The sequence below is a fragment of the Camelina sativa genome, chromosome 8 (assembly GCF_000633955.1).
Source record: "Camelina sativa cultivar DH55 chromosome 8, Cs, whole genome shotgun sequence".
Taxonomy (NCBI): domain Eukaryota; kingdom Viridiplantae; phylum Streptophyta; class Magnoliopsida; order Brassicales; family Brassicaceae; genus Camelina; species Camelina sativa.
The window spans coordinates 27030699-27056452 of NC_025692.1; the positions used below are offsets into that span (position 1 = coordinate 27030699).

Genomic DNA, 25754 nt, shown 5'->3' on the forward strand with positions numbered 1-25754 from the left:
AAAGCTCTCAAGATTCCAAAATCGATTCTAGTTACGAACTATTCAATTTCTCAAAAAGGATTTATAAGCAAATCGCGATGTAGTAGTACTAGCAACTAGTGAAGATTTCTAGATTTCTAGCATCTGCTTCCACACTGATCGAAAGACAGTAAGATTTGAGATCACTCACCTGAGTTGTTTGAATCTCTCTTGAGTGCGCCGCCAAGGGGAGTCGAAGAAGAAGATTGTGAGAGAGCGAAGACGAAACCAATTTATAGTCTTCTTAAAATAAAATAAAATAAAAAGAGGATTATTATTATTAGGGTTTTAGCAATTTCAATTTTTTCTATTTCCAATTTTATCCCTGGCCATCGCGAGATCACGGAGTAAAAGCGACCCAGTTTCTAATGTTGGACTTTTCTCTTAATGGGCTTCTTTTTAATACAAATCACTGTTTTCGTTTATTTTTGGGCCTTTCAAATACTTGATTTAGCTTAACTGTTTTTCGTTTATTTTTGGGTCTTTCAAATACTTAAATTTAGTTTAATTAAAAAAAAATAAAAATAAATAATACACTGAATAAGTGAATAGAGAGGATGAATCTGTATGAACTACAAAGAACATAGAGTCAGAAACCATAAAGTGATTTAATGAACTACTAAAATATTTTCCTTTACATGTATATATGTAACGTAATATTTAACTTGTCAACACAAATATAAAAAGACGTAAAATCAAGTTTCCCGAGATCATAAGATAGAAAATGTTATTCATATAACCTTCTACTCAAGTATTCATATCACATGCATAATGATGATACAACTCATGCAAGGGAAAAAATCTTTTCAACCTCCCAGATAAGACAAACAAAGTCGCATACAAAAGACAACCAAAAGCTGTTACGTTAGACCACGAGCAAATGAGATATCATATCACACATCTCATTATCATTCACATTGTCGGTGTGGACCGTGTGGTTGATCCGACGGCTCGTCTCTCCACCATGAGAAAATGTCCGAGAGACTGCACATTGTTACGACCACCATTATTATTCTCTTCGTTTGTAATCCTGTTATGGGAAATGACAGTGGCATTTGTGCTTAGTTTTGAACATATGGAGAAAATCCATGGCTTGTAAGTTTTTAGATTCTTCTGGTGTTGATGGTTTCTAGCAGCCGTTTGATCTATCCTTGTTCGGTTTGATCTTCTCGAAAGTTCAAGAAAGCTTGATATCCCGATTAGATTTCCTAGTGTGTAGCTCCTATCGCGGAAAAATGATCCCATCGACTGAAAAATAAGAGATGTGTAAAATGCTATATTTAGCGTATAGATGCAAAAACTTTAAAGTTAAGTTTTTGGTTTCATAGAAGAGGTCGACATTTTTATTAGGATGGTGAGTGCTAACCAAAAACAGATTACTAAGTATAAACTAAAATCTGATTTATAACCAAATAGAATTTTAAGCTTATGAAATTAATGATAATGCTAAAATTGAGAAGTATGGTGCTAACTGGTAAGAAATGATTGTACCATTTTTTTTTTTTTTATCCCTTTATCTATCATATACAATGACAATGAACCAAACAAAAATCATCATTGGATTTTCTAGCAAGTAAATTATCTTTTTTATATATATAAATATTCTATAACCTAAAATGTACTATGGTAAAATGGCGAAATTATTAGATATAAAAAACATAACTTCTTTGCTAAAATGCACAAAAGACGGAACCTCTTACATTTTAATTAGTATATAAATTTGGCAGAATGACAGAAAGCTGAACTCAAACCACAAATTTATGTAAATGACAAAAAAAAATTGCGTGAAATCGCGTAGTTATTCTTAAACGGATTATTGCTAAATTTTTTAATGATTTCACTTTCCAATACGGTGTGATCAAAAGACAAAAGGTGACAAAATATTCGAGAAAACGCTTTGGTCATTATTATATTAAAATAACTTTATTTTGAAGAAATTAACAATTTCCGACAAACGTGCCCTTTTCAGAGAAAACCATCACAGCTTTAAAAGTGAACACAATTGGTTCACGTTCGCTCTGAAGTCATCTCAACCAACAAAAACAATAGTACTATTATTGTATTTTAATTTTTGTAAACGAAAGAGAATGTGAATGACTGAATGCAATAGATAGATCCAAACTAGTAGTCAAAGTATAATCATTATCTTCCTTCTAAGTTTCCCTTAGGAGAAAAAAAGAACCGTTGACAGTTTCAAACGGCTCATCAATTAATCAATTAATATATATGCAAGAAAAAGAAAAACACATAGATAAAACTGTAATCAACTATTAATTTTTCGAGCAAAAATATAATCAGTATACTAAATATAGTTCATTCCAGATATGGGAACAAAATATGAAGTTTTAGAGGGATATGTAAGGATTCAACCAAGATAAGAACCTGCCATCCCGTGAATAGTTTACTATATTATATAGTCTATATATGATACATATGTGTAATGCAGCTAGCTATGCATATATTTACAGTATAGGTAGCGAAGTATATATATATATCTGACCTGGGAATCAAGATCGGAGGAAGAGTGAGAGGAGGGAGAAGGAGAGTGAAGAGAGCTGAAGGAGATGGAACCAGCAGAGACTTGCTCATGATGATGATGATGCTGAGTTCCTATTGTGAGTCCTCCGATCCTTGCATTTACAGGTCTCAGACCCAATGGCCATCCTTCTTCCTATACATAATCACATCCATTACATAGTTTACAAAAATCTATATATATAGTGCTTTGTGTCAAAGAGCGAAAGAGAAAGAGAGGATTAGGAGTATACCTGGTGAGACATTGGAGTTTTAGAGAGAGAGATTTGGTTGAAAAACTATACAACAATAAACGTAGAAAGAAAAAGAAAACAAAAGTTGTGTATATTATTTTATTAGAGAGAGAGAGAGAGAGAGAGGAAAATGATTATCTTATTTGGCAATTAAGCAAAAATCGAAGAGATTCAAAAAATAAAGGGAATTGGCTTCGCCCGGGTTCGAACCGGAGACCTTCAGTGTGTTAGACTGACGTGATAACCAACTACACCACGAAACCATTTTGAAGGTCAGTTACAGTTTTATTGTATTTATTCGCACTAAAAGAGAGTTTTATCATCCACGGTGGGTAGCTCCATTAGTCTAGACCAACTGGTCGTGGTTTAATAATGTACTCCCTCCGTTTTAAAATATAAGATGTTTTAGTGAAAACACGCATATTAAGAAATAAATACTTTTAAAAAGTTTAACCAATCATAAACAAGTCTGCATTATATAAAATATAAATTTTATCTAAAAGTTGCATAGAAAGTTGGAAATATCCTATATTATAAAACAAAAATACTTCTCTAAACATCCTATATTATGAAACGAAGAGAGTAACTTTTTTTTTGGTGTGTGTGTAAAACAACCGAATAATAATCTTATTTCTAGTTTTACCATTGACAAAAATAAAAATTAATGAATAGACATGGAAAAAACAAAAAGAAAATAGCATACACAACACAATCAGAGTACCGTTACAATTATAGAAGCTCGAAATTGAGAAAAGGAGAAAAGAAACTGGTATGGACAAAAGACCATATGCTTCGTCCAGTGTACCTCGAGAGACAAAAACACTTTATCCTTTTTGGACCACATCATACTGTTTTTGTAGCTTTCTATTTCTTTCTTTAAAGAAATATGGGTTCAACAACAATATACAATTATAGTATTCAAATTTACCAGTTAATTCTAAACTCAGGTCAGGTGTAACTTGTAAGCGTAACGGTTTTTACAATCTTCTAGGTTCTAATTTAAAACTAGGGATGTCAGTCAGCTAAGCTCCATGCTAGCATGAATTCGTACGGACATGATTCTTTTATAGTCCAACACCGAAACTGTAAGTTTAAGGAATACAAATCAGTTTTTTTTTTTTTTTTTTTTTTTTTTTTTTTTTTTTTTTTTTTTTTTTTTTTTTNATCCTCGTTTAATACATTTTCAAGCTATACAAGTGCGGTCTCTGCAGACTCTGCTTTTGTAATCTCTTGTCTGTATGTATGTTCCTACGGTATTGGATCTGTGTTCGTTTTGTAAGGTAGAGAGACTCTTACATCAGAATTTAAAATCTCTATGTATCAATTTTCCTTCTTCTTCTTTGACTGTGTATACAGTATACAAAATAAACTCAGTAGACTATGCATGAATACGTGAGAGCTACACATAATACACCATATAAAATATACATATATATGTACAAGAATTGAGAACGGTTGTGTCAAAAAAGAGAGCCTTGACGACCGACTCTGCGAGGTAATCCAAAATTTTGGTAAGCCCGGATTTGGCCCTTGATTGTGGCTGTAACGATAACCATTCCCCAAGCTGTTGGCTGAACCGCATGTGCTCCATGACTACCACTACTATCAAACCAAGACCAAGATGAAATCCGAGAGGAGATTGATATAGAAGGTGAATCCCCATGCTTTAATGACTCTCCTGTGTTGTTCTCTGATTCGTTTTGTGGAATCTGTGGCATGGGATCGTCTTCTTGATGTTGTTCTGTTGCTCCATCTGTGGTGCCCTCATTGTTCTTCTTAGGTAACGGTGGGAGGCCTGTTTTTTTATTTGTGGTCACGTTTTCCTGGGTAGTTGAAGTTTTTTTCGGGTTTCTTTTCGATTGGGTTTGTGCAGATGGTGGTTCGCCTTTTACAACGCCATTCCACGGGACTGCCACAGAAACATCTTTACAAGGGAATGTTTCGTAAGATGTACACATGTTGACGGTTTTTCTACCGGTGATTCCTAGTCGTGGCTCCTCGTGTTTCCACACGTAAACCTGTGAGTCTTCGCTTGCGCAGACAATGTGCTTTGCATCTACGGTGTAAGATGCTGTCATTTGGCTGTTAACGTTTTTGAAGCCTGGATTATGGGTAAATACGAGATTTAAAATTTTTACTTTGTGAAATTGAACGAAGAAACGAATGGAGTTGATTGAGTGACATTCATACCTCTGAATTTTTGAACAAGTTCAGTACCGTCAAGAATCCGAATGCGTGAATCAGCAGAAGTTACAAGCACTTCCGATGGATTAATTGGCGAAAACTGTTACATGCAACCCAACGGTAAGTTGAAAAAGCATCTACAAGCAAAAGAAAACAACAATGTAAACGTTTTAACATAAGAGTGGAACCTGGAAAGCTGTGATCTTTTTAGCTTGAGCTTTCTTTTTGTTTTGCAGATCAATATGGTTTGTTTGATCCAACTTGCAATCTGATCAATCATTAGAGAAAATAAATTTTACAAACTTTCTGAAGAATTTAAGGTTAATATACGTCGTTTACAAAACAGAATAAGTCTTTAGCATATATACCCTCTGCACTGTAAAGCCGACAATTCCCATTGATTGAACCAACAAATGCAGCCTACCAAACATCATAGAGATATCAATACGAGCTCGTTAATGCAAGTATATGCCCGTGACAATTCAAGATTATTATGTACCTGACCATCAGGAGTATAACAAACCGCGGTAACCATTTCCTTTAGATCATTCCATTCAACTACTTGACGGTTTGATATGTTCCATATACGGATCTTGGCATCAAGGGAGCCACTGATGAAGTAATCTTCATCCAATGGATTGAATTGTACACAAGTAACTAAAAACAACAGAGGAAGACATGAATCTCTAAAAACCATATGACATTTAGGGAAGATGAGCTTTTATTTATATTCTTGTCTTACCGTAGTCATTGTGGGCAAATAGCTTTAGACAACTTTGAGTTTCAATATCCCACAACCGCACAGTTTTGTCCATGGAAGATGAAAGCAATAGCTGCATATCGAGTAAGGTATTGTTAACTTTGTCAATAGACATCAATGGCTGCAATCATCAATGTTGGCAAGAAAGGGAGATAATAAATTAACCTGTGACCGAGACCAGGATAAGTCCAGAACATCATCCAAATGACCAGTGAAAGAGCAAACTGGTTTATCTGATAATGAGAACACAGTTTCAGGTGCATGGACATAATCTGGTATCTGATTTCCTTTTCTACTCATTGAACCTTTCCCTTTTTTCTTCTTATCCGGTAGCATTTCAGCAGCATCACCTTCCGTAGAAGATTTATCTGTAGAACCAGACATTGAAGGATGAATCGGTGTCAAGCTGCCTTCATTCATTGACATGATTTCACATTCTTGAACCTCCCACACATGGATTGCACAATCCTCCCCTGCACTTGCTAATAAATGAGCATCTGGACTAAATTTCATAGTCCAAATACCTCCTTGATGAGCTTGAATCTCTTGACACATATGCAGAGCACTCAAATCTTTATGAGACTTCCCTGAATGCCTCACTTTCACCCATTGACTCGTTTGCTCACCGTTCTTCTCCGCTACTTTTGGACTATACGTACCACTACTACCACCATTTGAATCCTTCTCTTTCTCTGAAACCTTAGAGGAGCTCATAGAATGAGCAACGCCCTTTATATTCTTTAACAAAGCAGCTCCTCTCTTCTTGCTTACTCTCAAACTCTTTGACACATACGAATTAAATTTCCGAAGATCAAGTGTGGAATTCGCATTCTCTCGTCTCATGAGATCCTTAACAACAGATGAATATCCAACGGTTTTCTCAAATTCTTCCATTGTCAATTGCTTACCGGTTTGCAAATCGCTAAGACGATTCCACATTCCACTCTCACCATACTCCTTCACTATGAACTCTTTCCCAGTATCGAGATTCTTAATCAAGAAAAAAGCACTGAATTGAGTATTGGAGACTACCGAGGAGAGCAACACGCCGCTACGTTGCCCTCGAGACTGCTGACCGTTTGGCGTGTTCGACGGCGAGGCTTGCGTTTGGGTGAAGTAGGGACAAATCCTCGCACACGGAGCTCCAATCGCAGACGTGGTTCTAGTTAATCGCGATTTCGGCGTTTTCCCTAACATATCCTCTTTCCTCTTTTTCTCAGCTGTAGACGCTTCGATATCGGAATCAGATCTCGACCGCACAAGCAAAACCGACATCGATGGAGATCGATGAACTCGTTGATCCACCGGAGAAGAATTCTGATCTAACTCCTCCACCTTCGATTCCGCAACGCGAGAACCTGAGGAGGATCCACCCGCCGCCGCCGTAGGTTCACTCACGCGCTGGATGGAGATAGTTCCGAGCATATTCTTCCTAGATTCAAGTCCCATTCCATTACGAAGCCGACGGCGACGCTCCGTGATAGATCCCGGCGCCGACATCCAGATATCATAATCCGGCGACATATCCGGCGCAGGAGCAGCGCGAGAGGAGGAAGATACGTTAGAGGAAAAAGAGATCCGGCAATCGTCGAAGTCACCTTCTTCCTCATCTGAAGATGATGCTAAATCCAAAGGCACGACGGAGGAGATACGATTAGAGCTTTCGAAAAAGTGATCGTCGTCGTCTTCGACCTCGCCTAACCCCGCCCAATTCATCGTCATCGTCTTCCTCCGTTCCAATTTCCCGTTTTCGCCGCCTCGATTCGCCATTACTGTTCATATGTTTCAGAAACTTCCAGAATTTTTGTTTATCTCCTCAATCAAATTCAAATCCTCTCTTTGGTTTTTTTTTCTTTTTTTTTTTTTTTTTAATTTCAAACCTTTTTTTTTTTTTTTTTTTCATCGTTTGTTTGTGTGAATTTTGTTTTGGAGGGAGAATAGTGGAAAGGAGAGAAACAAGGGATCCCTGCCATTCTAAATTTGTGGATACAACGTAGAAATCAAAAGTAACACTTTGATATATTCCCATAAAGTGAAATCTGAACTTAATAAATAAAATTACAGTTACATGTTAAATAGATTCGTATTGAAAATTTAAGTTTACCAATAGAAAATTAACAAAACAATACTATGTGTATAACATCATTAATAACGTTAAATTAGAGAAATAAAGGGAGTACAGAAGATGCAGGAAGAGGAAGGTGGAAACAAGAGGTATATACTATATATACGATGCTGATGATTTACTAAAGAGTTCTCTTATTCGTTGTTGTTACAAGAATTACCTTTTTGTTTTCAATTGAAAATATGTTTGGTTGTAATTATATTAAAAAAATGACTATTTTTTATGGTTAGTACAACCATTAAAGTAGAAGTAATGAGCAAAAGAGAACAAGTATTTGTCATCATAGCTGGGCAAACCAGCCATTGTTCAAAAAAATACTAACCAAAAACACAACATAAAAAGTCTCTAACGATTCAAAGAAAACAGGTCTTATCCAACTGATTAGTCGACCTCCTCGATCTTAGGGCCAGCACCGCCTGGAGCAGGAGGAGCATCTTCTTCCATAGCATGGGGACCTGGACCACCGGCTTCACCACCAGCTCCTTGGTACATCTTGGCAATGATTGGGTTGCAGATGCTCTCCAACTCCTTCATCTTGTCTTCAAACTCGTCAGTTTCAGCCAACTGGTTACCCTCGAGCCACTGAATAGCGTGCTCAATGGAGTCCTCGATCTTCTTCTTGTCTGCTGCGGGAAGCTTCTCACCAATCTTCTCATCCTGGATGGTGTTCCTCATGTTGTAAGCGTAGTTCTCAAGAGCATTCTTGGCTTCAACCTTTTTCTTGTGTTCCTCGTCCTCAGACTTGTACTTCTCTGCCTCTTGAACCATCTTCTCAATCTCATCCTTGGAGAGACGACCCTTGTCATTGGTGATGGTGATCTTGTTCTTCTGTCCGGTGGTCTTGTCCTCAGCAGATACGTTGAGGATACCATTGGCGTCAATGTCAAAGCAGACAGTGATCTGAGGAACACCACGTGGAGCCGGAGGCAGTGGCGGATCTAGAAAAAAAATTTAGCCGGGGCAAATTTTAATTGAAACGGAAAAAATTTTCTATAAGAATTCAAGTTTTTTGGTAAAAAATATAACTCCAATTTTATTTAAGAAAGACAATCCATTTAAAAAAATTGGTTAATTTTTTAAGTAACACAATGCTATTAAAAGTATACGGGTTGAAATATTGGTAAAATAAATAGACAAATTGGACTTTTAACTTGGTTTTGTATAGATTGGAAGACGCATTTGATGTCAAAAACGTGTGAATATAGAAAAACCTGAGTAACAGGAGCAAAAAAGAATTTATTACCAGGGGCATAATTCAAAACTGTTATAAAATAGTATTAGTCTAAAAAAATTTGACAGCGGCAACTGCCCCTCCCTACTCTAACGTGGATCCGCCCTTGGCCGGAGGTATTCCAGAGAGCTCGAATTTACCGAGGAGGTTGTTGTCCTTGGTTCTGGCTCTCTCACCTTCGAACACCTGGATCAACACGCCGGGCTGGTTGTCTGAGTAAGTGGAGAAGACCTGCTCCTTCTTGGTCGGGATGGTTGTGTTTCTCTGAATCAAAGTGGTCATGACACCACCAGCAGTTTCAAGACCGAGGGAGAGAGGAGTGACATCAAGCAAGAGAAGGTCTTGAACCTTTNCCCATATCCCCAAAGTTCAACAGCTCCCTGGACGGCTGCACCGTATGCAACAGCCTCGTCAGGGTTGATAGACTTGCAGAGCTCTTTACCATTGAAGAAATCTTGGAGAAGCTGTTGAACTTTGGGGATACGGGTGGAACCACCGACAAGAACAACTTCATGGACTGAGCTCTTGTCCATCTTAGCATCACGGAGACACTTCTCAACAGGCTCCATACACTTCCTGAAAAGATCCATGTTAAGCTCTTCGAATCTAGCACGGGTAATTGGAGCAAAGAGGTCAGCTCCTCCGTAGAGAGAGTCAATCTCGATAGTCGTTTGCGCCGTGGAAGAAAGAGTTCTCTTTGCTCTCTCACAAGCTGTTCTCAACCTCCTAAGGGGTCTTGCGAGGCCAGTGATGTCCTGCTTGCTCTTCCTCTTAAACTCTTGAACAAAGTGGTCAACCATTCTGTTATCAAAATCTTCACCACCAAGATGAGTGTCTCCAGCAGTGGCCTTGACCTCAAAGATACCTTCTTCAATTGTAAGAAGAGAGACATCAAAAGTACCACCCCCAAGATCAAAGATCAGAACGTTCTTCTCTCCAACACTTGTGGCCTTCTTGTCAAGACCGTAGGCGATGGCAGCAGCAGTGGGCTCGTTGATGAGACGCAGAACATTCAAACCAGAAATGACACCAGCATCCTTAGTAGCTTGACGCTGAGAGTCATTGAAGTAAGCAGGAACAGTTGCCACAACGTTATTGATAGTGGTGGCAAGGTAAGCTTCACTAATCTCACGCATCTTAATGAGAACCATGGAAGAGATCTCCTCAGCGGCGAACTGTTTCTCTTCACCCTTGTAGTTGACTACGATCATTGGTTTCTCAGCAGTTCCTGAAGAGATGATCTTGAAAGGCCACAACTTCCTGTCGTGTTGGTTTGTGGTCGGTTTGCGCCCATGATTTGGAGCATACTGAACCGGTTTAATTGAACCGGTGTAATAGAGAAGTTGTTTTCTAAAAGATGCGAAACTCATTTGTGGCTGTTCGTGAAGTCTCTTGCCTTGTATATAAAAGGAGGATTACGCAGAGACATGAAAAAAAACTTGGACAACACTTGTGTCCATTGACATTGAAAGAGAGAGAGTAAAACATTCTAGAGAGAGAAAGCTTCGAGAGATCAACGGAAAGAGCACTTGAACGGTGGCTTGTGGTTGATTTCCATCTGTGATTTCAACCCCGATCTCTGCATCAGTTCTCAGACGATTCATGCCATATTCGTCACTAAACCGGTGAAGGTACGTTTCCGGTTTCACGCTTCCGCATAGTAGTCTAACATTGGTATCAGAGCTTTTGGCTACGGTTCTGGCATGTTTTTCATTCTTAGTTATCATATCGCTTTGAGAACCGAATTTGAATGCATAAATTTGAGACAATATGTGAATAAACCGCCGATTTTAATTCGCCCATAACTCTCTGTACAAAATCCGTAATCGCATGATTTCGGTGGCCGTGCGTAGATATTGAAATTCTCTTTCTAATGGTATATCGCACGCCTGATTTCGTTCAGTATACAGAGAGTTATAGGGGCCGAAATTTTTTCGTGTAAATGGGCGTTTAATATATGTATGAGGAAGACGATGAACAGTAATCGCCATGTGGCAGATTCTGATTTGTTTAAAACATATATTGTTTATTCAATAAAATGAGTTTGGTATGTCCAAATTTTTTAAAAAAAATAAATATCTCTAGTTTTGTCGTGATAAGGAAATTAAGAATCTGAAATTATTTTTTAGTCAAAATTTTTTTTAATGAAGCATGTTTTATTTATTAATTCATGTTAGAAAATACTTTAATTAAGTGGGAGTTCTAGTTTAGTTTAGAACTTAAAATTTTGCATGATATAAGTTAATTTGTTGTGACAAGATTGTAATACGGGTGATGATTGGGAACATAGTGAACTCTCGATCTTGTATTATAAATTGAGTTACACTAGATTGATTTATGTTTATGGCAAAATGTATGTTATGTGTGAATAAATATGCAAACGAATTAATGTCTTTGAATATTCCAACAGGCATGGCTTGTAAGAATATTATTGCGGAGCTCAATAGAGGAGACAAACTGGATGGTGACAACTACGATATTTGGTATCGCAAAGTCCAGTATGTCCTTGAAGAGCAAGAGGTGAAAGAGACTCTTTTCCATCTCATGGAAGAGCCTGAGCAGGGTACTACCGCTCAACATAGAAGGGATCAAGAGGCATATGTTGTCTGGAAAAGAAAGAATAGCATCGCTCGCATTACGTTGCTGAGTTGCATGCAAGATGATCTTATGTGTGAGTTTGAAGAGTATGACACTGCTAAAGGCATGTGGGAGGCGTTGAAAGAGAAGTTTGGTGCCACTTCAGCCACCAAACTTAGGAGACTTAATCAGAGGTTTAATGACTACAAGAAGCGCCCAAATCATTCGATGAGGCAGCATCTTAGAGTCATGGCAACCATGATTAGAGAGCTTAAAGGTGCTGGTCAAATTATATCTGATGAACAGCAAATCCAAGCAGTTCTCCGCTCGTTGCCTGAAAGTTGGGACCATATGAAGGTTCAAATGACGCATAATGTTAATGTGAAATCCTTTGAGGATATATCACGTCATCTTGAGTTAGAGGATGAGCGCTTAGAGGCTGCTAAACCCTTCAATGAGGCCAATGTTGCAAGTTCAAGCTCAAGCTTGAAGCGCAAGAGAGGTAACAAAGGAAACAAGGCTCCCTATCAACCTGAACTTAAGAAGCAGAAAAAATTTGCCAAGCGTGGCAAGCGTGGAGGGAAAAAGGATATGACCAAAATAAATTGCTACAACTGTAGCTCCATGGGTCACTTTGCTCGTGAATGCACTGAGGCAAAGAAGGTATTATCCTTAAATTCTACTTGCAAATATGCTTTTGTTTCTAGTTGTGTTATGCTTACCGAATCTCATCCTTTGTGGATTGTAGACTCAGGAGCAACAGACCACGTAACTAGGAATCGAGATGCGTATGTCGAGTACCGGCGGATACCTAAAGGTTCAAGATGGTTGTATGTAGGAAATAACTCCAAGGTTGCGGTACTGGGTATTGGCACTTGTCAGCTACACATGAGTGGCAGAGGAACACTTATCTTACATGATGTCTTGTATGCTCCTGAAATCCGTCGGGACCTTGTCTCTGTTTTAGCTTTACTTAAGTTAGGATTTGGTTTGAATTTCCATGACATGTGTTTAAAAATTACTCTAGGGTCTGTGTACTACGGTTATGGTTATGCTTGTGATGGTTTTATTGTACTTGATTGAACTACGAATATTACTACTAGTAATGTTGATCAAAGTTTTTCATATGTCACAAGTTCTACAAATGTTGAAATAAATGTGTGGCATTCTAGACTTGGTCATATTGGTGTTGATCGAATGAATAGATTGGCTAGAGAAGGCCTTCTCGGCTCTCTCGCCCGAATAGATCTTGACACATGTGAACCATGTTTAGCCGGAAAAGCAAAAAGGAAACCATTTGGAAAAGCAACTAGAGCTGAATATCCATTGCATTTAATTCATTCCGACATTTTTGGTCCGATGAATGTGAGGGCAAGGCATGGGGATTTTTATTTTATCACCCTATAGATGATTTCACTCGATTCGGGCATGTGTTCCTGATTTCTCATAAATCAGAAGCACTAGAGTGTTTTAGACGTTACATCACTTTGGTCGAAAATCAATTGGAGAGGACGATCAAGTGTTTGAGAACAGATCGAGGTCGTGAATACTTATCTGAACAATTCAAAGAATTGTGTGATGAAAAAGGTATTGTCAGGCAATTGACTACCCCATATACACCGCAACAAAATGGTGTAGCGGAAAGAAGAAATCGAACGCTTCTTGAAATGGTTAGGTCTATGATGGCACAAGCTAACCTTCCAATTTCATATTGGGGTGATGCATTAATGACTGCTGCCTATGTACTTAACCGTGTGCCCTCTAAATCTGTTACTTCTACTCCTTATGAGTTATGGAAAGGGAGAAAACCTGACCTAATGCATCTACGACCTTGGGGGTCTGCAGCATTTGTTCGCGATACTTCTCATCCTCATGGAAAATTGGGTCCTAGAGGAAAGAAGTGTATCTTTATAAGATATTCTGAGCACTCTAAGGGTTATGTGCTTATCGGCGAACACTCAGATGGAGGTATAACAGAAATCGAATCACGAGATGTTACATTCTTGGAAAATGACTTTCCTCGAAGGGGAGAGATTGATAAGGCGTTTCATCTTCAAGAGATGGATGACCCGACTAATGTTACTTCTACTAACCAATCTGTGGAAGTTGGTGAAAGTTCACGAGAACTATCTCAACTTAGTGGGAGAGATACATTGGTTAGTGATTCTCAAGAGTCAGAGGTGCGTAGAAGTAGACGTGGAAACATTCCCCGACGTCGTTTTGAGATCGAAGGGGAAGCTTTCATGGTTGCTCTGCATGATGACTTAGAGCCTCGAACTGTTTATGAGGCTCTCTCTTGCCCAAAATCAGATGAATGGAATGTTGCAATTGGAGAAGAACTAGAATCTATGAAGGTAAACCAAGTATGGGACTTGGTTGATCTTCCGCCAGAACGTCGAGCGATCGGAAACAAGTGGATTTTTAAGATCAAACGAAAGGCGGATGGATCCATAGATAGGTATAAGGCTCGCTTGGTGGCGAAAGGATATACCCAACAAGAAGGTATAGATTATGAGGAAACGTTTTCACCAGTGGTGAGGTTTGCCTCAATTCGCCTTATTCTAGCCTTAGTCGCCGGATTAGATTTAGAATTACATCAAATGGACGTTAAGACTGCGTTTCTTAACGGGGAACTAGAAGAAGAAATCTACATGGAACAACCAGTTGGTTTTGTTGTAGAAGGCCAAGAGCGCAAAGTTTGCAAGCTCAAACGTTCAATATATGGCCTAAAACAATCTTCTAGGCAATGGTATTTTCGCTTTCATCGAGCTATTACCTCTTATGATTTTACGATGATTAGTGAAGACCATTGTGTCTACGTCAAGAGCACTGGACAATCCTTTGTAATTCTATCTCTATATGTCGATGACATATTGTTGGCTGGAAATGATATGGAGTTTCTCATGACTATTAAGAAATGGTTATCATCTCATTTCGAGATGAAGGATATGGGAGAAGCTGATTATGTTCTCGGTGTTAAGATATACCGAGACCGATCAAGGAATTTATTAGCTCTTTCACAAGAGTCATATATTCGTACAATCCTTGAAAGGTTTAAGATGCTTGACAGTAACCCCATTGACACTCCAATTGCGAAAGGTGAAAGCCTAAACCTTGATATGTGCCCTAAGACCCTTGAAGAGAAACGAGAGATGGAAAAAGTCCCATACTCTAGTGCTGTGGGCAGCTTGATGTATGCTATGATGTGCACCCGGCCGGATATTTGTTATGCTGTTGGCTTAGTAAGTCGTTACCAGTCAAACCCCGGGAGGAAACACTGGATGGCAGTGAAGAGAATTCTTAGATACTTGAAAGGAACAATGGACTATTCCTTGTGTTATCAAGGAAGTGATTTGCGTTTAATGGGTTATACAGACGCCGACCATGGTGGCGACATGGATGGACGCAAATCGACTTCAGGATATGCTTTCTTGCTTAATAATGGTGCTATCACTTGGAGTAGCAAGAAACAATCTTGTACAGCTCTATCCACAATGGAAGCTGAGTTCATTGCATGTTCAGCATCAGTCCAAGAAGCTGTATGGCTAAGAAGATTCTTAGAAAGCTTACAGATCACTCCAGAGGCTTCGTGCCCTGTGACTATTCATTGTGATAGTCAAGCGTGTATTGCTTTCTTGAAAGATCATAAGTATCATGGAAGGACAAAGCACATTGCAATCAAAAATAATTTCGTGAGAGACATTGTGGCAAATAAGGAGGTGGTCATTAAGTACATATCTACGCATAGGATGGTAGCTGATCCATTTACCAAACCCATCCCAAGAGATGTTTATCTCGCTCATGTTCGAGCTTTAGGTCTGCGTAGAATTTGATTTGTGTACTTATGAAAAATTTGTCATTTGACGTTGTATTTGTATTGGATGTTACATATATATTTAATGATATATATATTTTTTTTCGATATCATATACATCGGTCAATTTTTTTTATGTTTGCATATTACACACAAATAATAAGAAGTGTCACCAAGTAGGAGATCGGTTCACTCACATGAACAATCGCCTCAAATTTCTTTGTGAGATGTTGAGATGAGACATGACCAGCTTGGCGCTAGTGGGAGCTTGCCTTTGTAAGGCTAGTTAATGTTGCCTTGATAAAGAGTCAAGATGAGATATGCTTATTAAGATATCAATCATGATTGACCCAAAATCATGAATACTTGGAAGAGCGGGATAAGTACATAATCAGGCGCTAGACAGCGAGATGATAGTAGCTTGATCCTCATAGTAGTACTTGGTTTAACCAATTGACATATTTTTTTTGAAAAGAGTTAACTACTATGACATGTGAGTCATACCACATGTGCTAGTCCGACAATATAGGAAGCGAATGATATTTTATTTATAATCCCTATCATCCGCAATGTGAGTTCCTATAAACCACACTATGGTTTCAAGAGTTACCCTTGAACCTTCGTCTATGTTCTGAAGGGATAAGCTAATGTTCGCTACTTTAGTATGTTTATCCAATGGTGATGGAATAATTAGCCTTATGGGACATGCTAGGAAAGCGGTTAGTTTAGAATGGATAGACATAAGTACGGAAGGGAAAAACTATTTGATTTTACATTGACATATGTGTTTGCTGGCCAGCCACTATATCGCTCAATTGGAGTTTGAATATAGTGAACACATGATGTGAAATGTCTAACATATGCTATAGGGATAAGATATGTTAAGATTGATGTAAAAGATAAATGAGTTTGGGGGACAGCGAGACATGCTGAAATGCAATTATTTTCTTTAGGGTTGTAGCAGTTATGTATTCCTAACAGGTGCATAGTTTAGCTCCCAAGTGCAGGTGTACTCGCAGGGTCGCACAGTTCATTTGTTGTATGGTTTCCATGTTTCGATTCTCGAGCTGAACTCTAATATTTCTCTAGTATTAATTATGCTCCCTATCATGTGCGAGTGGGAGATGTTGGTTTGTGGTCGGTTTGCGCCCATGATTTGGAGCATACCGAACCGGTTTAATTGAACCGGTGTAATAGAGAAGTTGTTTTCTAAAAGATGCGAAACTCATTTGTGGCTGTTCGTGAAGTCTCTTGCCTTGTATATAAAAGGAGGATTACGCAGAGACATGAAAAAAAACTTGGACAACACTTGTGTCCATTGACATTGAAAGAGAGAGAGTAAAACATTCTAGAGAGAGAAAGCTTCGAGAGATCAACGGAAAGAGCACTTGAACGGTGGCTTGTGGTTGATTTCCATCTGTGATTTCAACCCCGATCTCTGCATCAGTTCTCAGACGATTCATGCCATATTCGTCACTAAACCGGTGAAGGTACGTTTCCGGTTTCACGCTTCCGCATAGTAGTCTAACATGTCGCTTTGGACAGATGCATCACTGAATCTACGACCAATCAACCTCTTTGCATCTGTCAAAATTAAACAAAACCAAAATCAATAGACCGAACACACAAAAATCAAAATCAAAGTGAACACTACAGACCAAATCATCAAATTAAACTTAAATACTTTGGTCAGAGAAGATAAAAATCCTAACTTTTCAACAAATCCACAGGAATAGTTCATAATCAGCTTACATGTATAACGCAAATACGTAATCTAACTCAAACCCTAAAGATCATCCTATACTAGCCCTAAAAATTCGCACTTTAATTCATACAGGAAACAACAACCAGAGCATTCTCAAGAGCAGAGTACATAATAAGATGAGAGAGTATACATACCGAAGACAGTGTTAACAGGGTTCATAGCGACCTGGTTCTTCGCAGCATCACCGATCAACCTCTCGGTGTCGGTGAAAGCAACGTAACACGGCGTGGTTCGGTTACCTTGATCATTAGCAATGATCTCAACACGGTCGTGTTGCCACACTCCTACACATGAGTAGGTAGTACCAAGATCGATACCGATCGCAGGACCTTCTCCTTTACCCGACATTGTTATCACAATAACAGAGAAACCAAAAAAAAAGCTTTAGAAGAAGAGACGAAAAGTTCTTAGAGCAGAGAAGAGAGCTAGGAATTTTTTAGGTTTGTGAAGAGAATAGCAAACGGAGCGTTGGTTTTATATGGTTGAGACTTGCGTTTCCAGAACGTTCCTGTGATGTGGTATGAACCGTTAGATTAAGTTTGGGATTGATCCGACGGTTCAGAAGCGATGGATACCTTCCTTTTTCCAAATCCTTAAACAAAAGGGAAAAAGCGATATTGTCCAAATAGTGAAAAGCGCTTGTCGAAAATTGGAAAACTGCTCCTAAACGTTCATATCAATTGCCACGTAAGATTGTGCGTGGCAGAGTAGTGGGCCTACAGGAGATTTTAAAGCCGGTTCATTGGCTGTGTGGGCCGCGGTGATGCTTTTCTTTTTACTGATTGGGGGTGTTTTAGGAGTAGCTTATTTACATTTAATTTTGACTGTGTGAGTTAAAAACCAACTAAACAAAATTCTTTTCATGTTGTGTAATAATCTTTCAGCGGTAATTAACAAGGATTCTATGAATTTTTTTACTGGGTGGATCATTGACTACTTAATTTGAAAAAGAAAAAAAAAACATTAAGATGCAGTTGTGCACATCGTTTTGAAAACATTCCACAACCAACCAGGTAATAATGATGAATCCAGCTATGTGCTAACGTTCATCATTAGCATCTAAATGCGATAATAGGATAATAGAGTAATTGATATTTATAAAATAAATAAATAAAACTCTATAATATGTCGTGAAAGTAAAGGTCGCCACCTCTCCTTCAATTCTACCCACCCTTCCTCTTCTTCGACACGACAGGAGATTTAACCTAGAAATAAAAAAAAGACAGTTACTAAAAATTTCTTTCAAATCCAATATTGAGAGAGTCAAATCAAGAAACGGAAGAAGTACCGTCGAGCGTGGGTTGTTCTTCTTCTTCCCAGGAGTAGAAGCCGGAGGAGCTGGACCGTATTGGATCGGGTTGAAGACGAAGGGAGATTTTTTACCCTAGAAAGAAAAAGAAAAGAGCACACCACAATTAAACTTCTTCAAACTCAATATTGAGGGAGGACCGACCAATACCTCTGGGGGAGAAGATCTGGGCCAGGAACTGCTCACGTTCATCCTGAAGAAACTGGAGGAGAGCTTCCCTACCTTCTCATGGAAGAAGGTAATTTCGTCTTCCTCTTGGAACGGTTGTGATTAGGGAAAGAATTAGAAAAATTTGAATCTGTGTTCCAGTTGTGATGTGAATTTGAATTTGAACGATAAAACAAGCGTACATTGTAATTTGAGACAGTGGCGACTTAGATGTTGGAGATAAGCCACATCGTTTAGGTTTTTACTTCTATTTCATTTACTGATGCGATGTTTTAGGTTGCTGTGACTGAGATTGGTCTTCGAGGTCAATGATCCTGCTGAGAACAACACGGCTCCGGTCGAGCAAAGATCATAGCCGGAGACTTCTTCTGCTTGTCCACAGTGTCCGGTGGTGGTGCTTTGGTAATCTGCAAACCGGTTATAAATTGCAAACCAGTGTTGGACCAATTTATAACCGGTTTACAGATTACCAAAGCACCACCACTGGACACTGTGGACAAGCAGAAGAAGTCTCCGGCTACGATCTTTGCTCGACCCGGAGCCGTGTTGTTCTCAGCAGGAACATTGACCTCACCGCCCCGAGGAAGACCAATCTCAGTCACAACAACCTAAAACATCGCATCAGTAAATGAAATAGAAGGAAAAATCTAACCGGCTTATCTCCAACATCTCAGTCGCCACTGTCTCACTCGTCGTTTACGAACACAGAACACAAAAATTACAATGTAACTTGTTTTATAATTCAAATTCACATCACAACCGGAACATAGATTCAACGACGTCGGGAAGTTGCAACCGAGACGATGTATCAGGTCTTCCAGCTTCATCTGCTCGTCTGTAATGAGTGATACCATGATTCTGATTCGAATTCGAGCTTGCTTCTTGCTTCTTCTTCTTCTGGTACGTCGTCTCTGCTCTCTCTGTGTGTGTTTTTCTTAATGACAAGGCAGACTAATTTTCTCTCTCTCTCTCTTTATATACTCGCGTCGCATGATTATTAAGTTAGGCTGTCATTAGTCTCTTAAAACATTGGGTTTAACAGGGGATTATTATTCCAACAGGAGATAGAGGCGGAGCCAAAGGAGATGAAGCTTTCACGGTGTTTTTTTTGCCTCGGCAGCACATGTTATGACCGTCACGCACACAAAAAAAGCTTGCAACGGTGATACAAACGAACCAAACTCCACACTGTAGATCCCTGTCTTCAGCTCCGTCATCGCCAAAGCCGGACCTGACTCTTGTTCACTTCCTGCAATGTTAAAAGACTACTTTCAAGAACAGCGCATAAAAAAAAAAACAACCCGTAACACAAAGAACCATACACAGATTTACATGGTAATTTGAGACTGTTTTACTTAGTTATGTAAACGTGTGAGGTTTTGTTGGAACCAAAATCTTATTATGTAAACTGTTTTACTTAGGATGAGACTGAATCTCAAGAAACATGTGAGATTTTGTTGGAACCAAAATCTTCTTATGATTTCTTCTTGTTCTGTGTTTTCATGTTTTCATGATTTCTTCTGATTCAAACACATCAACAAAGGAGCTTATGAGTCTGAGGAATCAGAATTAAAGGTTCGTTTACTTGAACACAGTGTGAAATTCTTTGGGGAGAGTCCAAATATGTCGATAGCAACTTCAATGGGACTTCACTTGTACATGTATGTACTCGCTGAGTCCAAAATACTCTTTATACACTTTTGTATGAACTTAATATCTTGTCAAAAATCGAAATTGCTGAAATACTTGGTTTTGTGTTTGTAACGGTGATAACAGCTATATTTTGTCACTATTTCAGGTATATCTGAAGTCTTACAACAATGTCTCATGTAAGTACATATGCCTTATATCCTGTTGAATGTTTATGTGTATCTGTAGGAGTTTGACTATACATGATCTTTTTTGGATAACCTGCTTCACTTCTCCCATGGTACTTAATTACTGAATTTCCAATTTACATGGAATAGGATTCATGTCCTTTGGTAAAGAACATTCTTCTTCTAGACTCTGAAGGAAAAGCGTGTAGCCGTCAAGTATTACTCGGATGACTGGTCAACTAATGCTGCCAAGTTAAGTTTTGAGAAATTTGTATTCTCAAAGACCTCTAAGACCAATGCTCGCACTGAAGGTAAGACATACTATTTATCTACACAATTTATTTTCATGGGCTGTGTATTGGGTTTCCTCACTTTGTATATACATACTGTCTCTTTCAAATCGCTTATAGATGTTTCGTTTTAACTTCTGTGTGCAGCTGAGATCACACTGTTGGACAATAACATCATTGTCTATATGTTTGCCCAGGACCTTCACTTCTTTGTTACTGGAGGCGAAAATGAAAACGAGCTCATCTTATCTTCTGTTCTTCAAGGCTTTTTCGATGCTGTTGCACTTCTTCTGAGGTGTTTGCTCTACTTGAATATGCCTTTATTTATTTGCTCTCTACATGCTCTTTTAAGTTTGATGCATCCCTTTTTCTTTACCAGGAACAATGTGGAAAAGATTTTATTATGTAAACTGTTTTACTTAGGATGAGACTGAATCTCAAGAAACATGTGAGATTCTGTTGGAACCAGATTGGTTATGAGTTAACTTTTCCAGTTTGTTTTACACTTTTAGGTGCATCCGTATGTCGCTAGCTACTTACTGCGAACAAAAACTTAAAGTTTGGCACCAAGAAGAGAAGTATAATGGTTTATGGATAAGGGAGGTGAAGGCACATACCAAAGAGGTAAAGCTTGTTGGCATCTAAGCTATGTCATTACAAAGGTAACTCCAATTATAATTGCTTTAAGTTGTGTTTAGATTTTTACCCATATGAATACGGAGTGCTCTCTGTTCATGTTTGCTTTTGCTCTAATTATGCAGGTCATTCTTAAAAATTCATCCCACTGGATATATTCATAGATGTTGCTGTCTTATGGTGGAAAACATTGATCAAATTCGGCTCCACGACTGGTAGGAGTATCTACCAAATTTGTCACTTTACAACTTGCCCCCTCCCCCCCCTTTGAATTAGCAAATATTTCACATTCTTCCCCTTTCTTTTTACCTTGGTATGTTTCTTTTTGCAGGTGTATCTATGTAACACGAGGAATGGTTCAAGGTTTTCTCATTCGCCAGATCTTGATTGAGGTTGGTTTGACACTAATTTCGCAGTCTTATAATATTGGATTTCACGTTTTCAACCATTTAAAAATATCATTTGTCATTATTAGATTATATAATCTTTGCTTCCTCATATTGGTTTCATGATCTCTTTTTTGCATTTTATTATCAGGGATTCGATGAGCTACCAGGTCTTATGCCATTGACCATGTCCACCATTCTGTCTATGTGCGAAAAGACAGGAAGTAGAGCAGAGATTTCATATTATGAAGTTTACATGGACAGATGTTGGGATCTCCTAGAAGTTAAAGCCAACGAGATTGCTATTTGGGATGATATAAAGTTGGTCAAGTGACTCTCTAGTGTCCCAGTTGATTCCATGTCTGACTTTCAAGAGGCAAACTCGTCTGGTGTTCAGCGGAGGAAAGTTGCACACACTGCTTTAAATGTTGTCTCTAGTAGAAGCCATGGAGTTTCTTGTATCTCAGTCAAATTTCAATTTCTCAAAGCTCGGTCAAGAAATCCGTCTGTCATAGATCAGCCATTGCAGAAAGTGCTAAGCTTGCCGCCACAGGACATAGGTATCCCTTTCAGTGGTTTAGTGTTCTACATCTTAAAACCACACTTCCCTCATACTTTATGCATGCACAGGGATCCATTTGTGACCGCAAGGAACTTTTTTGGTGGGGAAACTCTTGCTGCTTCACATCTATGGGTATGCTCTTCTGCATTCATTGTGTTTAAACATTTGATATAGCTCGTTGCTCCATGTATAATATAATATATATAAGTTATAAGGGATTAAGTTCTTTGAACATCCAGGAACCTTTACAGAATCTGCAGTTAGCTTCTCCAACCAAAGAAGATGAGAAAGACACATCTGGCGAAGAGAAACTATTGGTATCAGAGGCAAGCTTTGAGAGGTTGGCTTTCTTGAGCTATTTCTTTATAAAATAAAATAAAAAATTTGGACATTTCCTTTTATCCTTACTTTGGTTTGTGTTTATTCCAGTTAACCAATTGGACCTTGAGAAGAAATATACTGAACTGAGTCCTGGCCAAATGCTCTGCTGAGTCATCCGTTTGCGTAGAAACAACCATTATTTTCAATCCCTATAAGTTAATTATTAGAAAAGCTATAACAGAAAGCAAAAGAAAAAATATGACAACATCATAAACTAATTCTAATGGCCTAGATTAACCATCGTTTCATCACTAAACACAATACTAAACAAACTGTAGTAGATATTGTATAAATTTGTAGGAAGAAAGTGAGATCGTGCATAATATATTGCAATTTGCAAGTAGTGAATGAGAACCGTGGCATTCTTTTGAAACAATTTTATGTGTCCTTCAAATTAGGCGTGTTTACGGATCGGATACCCGGGTAAATTGGCCTATTCCGATCCGGATCTGAAAATTCAATATTCGGATAAGAGTGATTTTACTCTCTGTGTTTTTAGCTACTTTGACCACTTTGCCTGGATTTATAGTAAGAGATAACAAAAGAGGTCATTATTATTAACTTTTGTTTTGCCAACAAAATATCATTAGTTATTTATACATTTAATTGATATTAGTACATAATTATTGCAGTCAGCTCCATTACAGAACTAGTTTTATACTCCCCTCTGTATATCACACATGAAAGTAGAAGAATATATGTATGTATCTAATTAATTCTACAAATTTATGCAATTCAACGATATTCTTCTTGGTTGATGTGCATTTTAACCCCGTGTTTACAATGGCACACACATAAATAGAAGTATTTAATATTAATCCATTTATCGATCACAACAAGGTGTACCCAAAGCAGGAAGCATGATCCTTGTTTGCTTTCAGTAGAAATCTTGACTTTTATATTTTTCTTGACAAATCTTAATTAAGGTTTGTTAAATTTATTTTTCTGTCACTGATCAAGTATGTTAGTAGTATAGATTTGTGCGACATGAGAAAAAAAAGAGACTTTCAATGTATTAAAACTAATCAGGTAATAAATACTATATGTTGTTAAAAAGTGTAAACAAATACTAGTATATTTAATAACCTACGACATAGAGTTGTGTAAAACTACCATCTTGATAGTAAAAACCAAAAAGTTCAGACGTAGGAGTATATTTTTAAAATTATATATTTTTCAAAAAAAAATGTCATAAATAATCTAATAAAAATTGAATCTGGCAAATTACATTATTCAGTTTCAAACTGAATTTATACTCAGTTATTTCGGACGAGCCCCTTGTCAATGTCGCTTGTGAACATGTTTTTAGATAATAAATACAATCAAGTAATTAGAACTACCCGAAGATACTAGCTAATTTATGTGGAAAAATATAGTATTTCAAAGCTAGTGTTTATACATTCTTATTTTTTTTTAATTTATTTTATATTAAAAGATTTAAGTTTATATCAAAACTATAGAGACATGCAATTAGCTAGATTGGTAGTAAATTACAAAAATAAAACTTAGATATGTTGATTACGCTGCTTACGAACAAAACTATGTAGAAAAATGGTCCAAATTTTGTTTTTTTTTAAAAAAATAAAAAATATATTTATGAAAATGTTTATTGCTCTCCAAAAATCAAAGATATCAAAATCAAAAAGATTAAATAATACTATATGTATACATAATACATGCATTGAAAACGTAAGTTAATGTTGACATTGAAACGAAGAAATTATAAATGTGAGCTTTGACTTTGTTTCAGTTGTACAAATCCAAATTAAATGAGTACATAAGTTTCTGATTGTTTTTTTTTTTTTTGACAGCAAGTTTCTTATTGTTATTAGCTAATTATACATAAATAATTAACAAAAAAAAAAAAAGAAAAGAAGAAGATGATAAATTCAAAGGATCAATTACCACCACACAGTCAAGAATTAGGAATGAGCAACGATCACTACCAATTAGGCAATAATCTTGTTCTTTATTGTTTCCGTGACTTCTTGATCCTACGGTCCAAATCCTCGAAGAACATCTCGATCTCACGGCTCAGATCAATCGGTATACGGTTAACAACATTAACCGGCGTTAATTTTCGTTTCGTACCAGAAGACCGGTTCGGTTTAGGTTTTCTCGGAGCCGGTGGGCATAACGTATACGTCACCTCCGGAATCTTGTGATCGGACGATGTTGGAGTCTTGCACCCATCTTCGTCGCTGACCGTTGGATCTTCATGATCAGGGAGATCTAACTCGGGTCGGGTCTTCTCGACGTCTTCTTCTTGGATCTCCTTGACGCAGCAGATCTCTGCCATTAGACGAGTTTTTAGAAAGAGAAAGAAAGAGAGAAAAAGAGAGAAGAGAAGAGGGATGAGGGAAGAGAGGAGAGAGATTGCGTGCGTTGGATCGGAAGCTTGAAAGCCTCCATTTCAACTAACTAGTGATCTGTCTCCCAAGTGGCGGGATTACATAAAATAAGTTAATTTATTTGATTTTGTTTTTAATATATACTCATTATATACATATATATATATATACATGCATATGTCTTTGATTTTTTTGAGTAAGCTAGAAAAATAACTGTCTAATGAAAATCAACACAAGTATTTACAAACCACAATTTACAAACACAATTTATACTGTAATATATATGCATGCATGCAAGAAAAATAATCAAAAGATAATAAAATCAGGAAGATACAGAAATAAGATGATATCTAGAGCTCTTAATTTTTATATATTGAAGTTTTTAAAAAGCTGTAGTGTAAAACTATTTACAAAAAAAAAGCAAAAGCTGTAGTGTAAAACTATTTACAAAAAAGCAGTTTTATGTTTATTTATTTATTAATACAAGAAAGCAATCTTGTTTGGTTGACAAAATTAATTTAAACTAAAAATACTTTTACTCTCATGTCTATGAAATTCTTTAATTTATTAGTTGTTTCGATGATTTGATTAGTCTTAATGACTTTAAGAAGA

The 25754-nt window shown here is 37.6% G+C and overlaps 5 protein-coding genes, 1 long non-coding RNA gene, 1 other non-coding gene and 2 pseudogenes across 7 annotated transcripts in view; 2 read left to right on the forward strand and 7 right to left on the reverse strand.

Moving 5' to 3' along the window:
• Positions 1-276, reverse strand: part of LOC104708903 (60S ribosomal protein L36-3) — a 1721-nt gene extending 1445 nt beyond the window's left edge. Inside the window, exon 1 of the mRNA XM_010425560.2 lies at positions 170-276. The gene's annotated coding sequence lies outside the window, so the exon portion shown is untranslated. The remainder of the gene's footprint in view (positions 1-169) is intronic.
• On the reverse strand, positions 732-2822 carry LOC104708904 (uncharacterized protein At3g17950-like). Its single transcript, XM_010425561.1, has 3 exons — positions 2787-2822; positions 2519-2689; positions 732-1266 (listed from the first exon to the last, which is right to left on the reverse strand). The coding sequence occupies exons 1-3, from the start codon at positions 2796-2798 to the stop codon at positions 931-933; spliced, it is 519 nt and encodes a 172-aa protein (XP_010423863.1). The 5' UTR covers positions 2799-2822; the 3' UTR covers positions 732-930.
• Positions 2976-3049, reverse strand: TRNAV-AAC. Its single transcript has one exon. It is a non-coding gene; the product is annotated as a tRNA-Val (tRNA).
• On the reverse strand, positions 4086-7500 carry LOC104708905 (WD repeat-containing protein 44-like). Its single transcript, XM_010425562.2, has 7 exons — positions 5896-7500; positions 5713-5803; positions 5470-5627; positions 5339-5390; positions 5159-5238; positions 4977-5070; positions 4086-4887 (listed from the first exon to the last, which is right to left on the reverse strand). Exons 1-7 carry the CDS (start codon positions 7498-7500, stop codon positions 4247-4249), a joined length of 2721 nt encoding a protein of 906 aa, XP_010423864.1. The 3' UTR covers positions 4086-4246.
• Positions 8236-10456, reverse strand: LOC104709984 (annotated as a pseudogene).
• LOC104708909 (heat shock 70 kDa protein 18-like) lies at positions 15730-17672 on the reverse strand. The gene is made up of 2 exons (XM_010425565.2): positions 17377-17672; positions 15730-17061 (listed from the first exon to the last, which is right to left on the reverse strand). The coding sequence occupies exons 1-2, from the start codon at positions 17588-17590 to the stop codon at positions 16982-16984; spliced, it is 294 nt and encodes a 97-aa protein (XP_010423867.1). The 5' UTR covers positions 17591-17672; the 3' UTR covers positions 15730-16981.
• Positions 19258-21288, forward strand: LOC104708908 (annotated as a pseudogene).
• Positions 21479-23167, forward strand: LOC109126019. The gene is made up of 7 exons (XR_002033104.1): positions 21479-21488; positions 21588-21677; positions 21794-21854; positions 22000-22408; positions 22479-22542; positions 22650-22750; positions 22840-23167. It is a non-coding gene; the product is annotated as an uncharacterized LOC109126019 (long non-coding RNA).
• On the reverse strand, positions 24482-25229 carry LOC104708907 (cyclin-dependent protein kinase inhibitor SMR3-like). Its single transcript, XM_010425564.2, has one exon. The coding sequence runs from the start codon at positions 25088-25090 to the stop codon at positions 24761-24763; it is 330 nt and encodes a 109-aa protein (XP_010423866.1). The 5' UTR covers positions 25091-25229; the 3' UTR covers positions 24482-24760.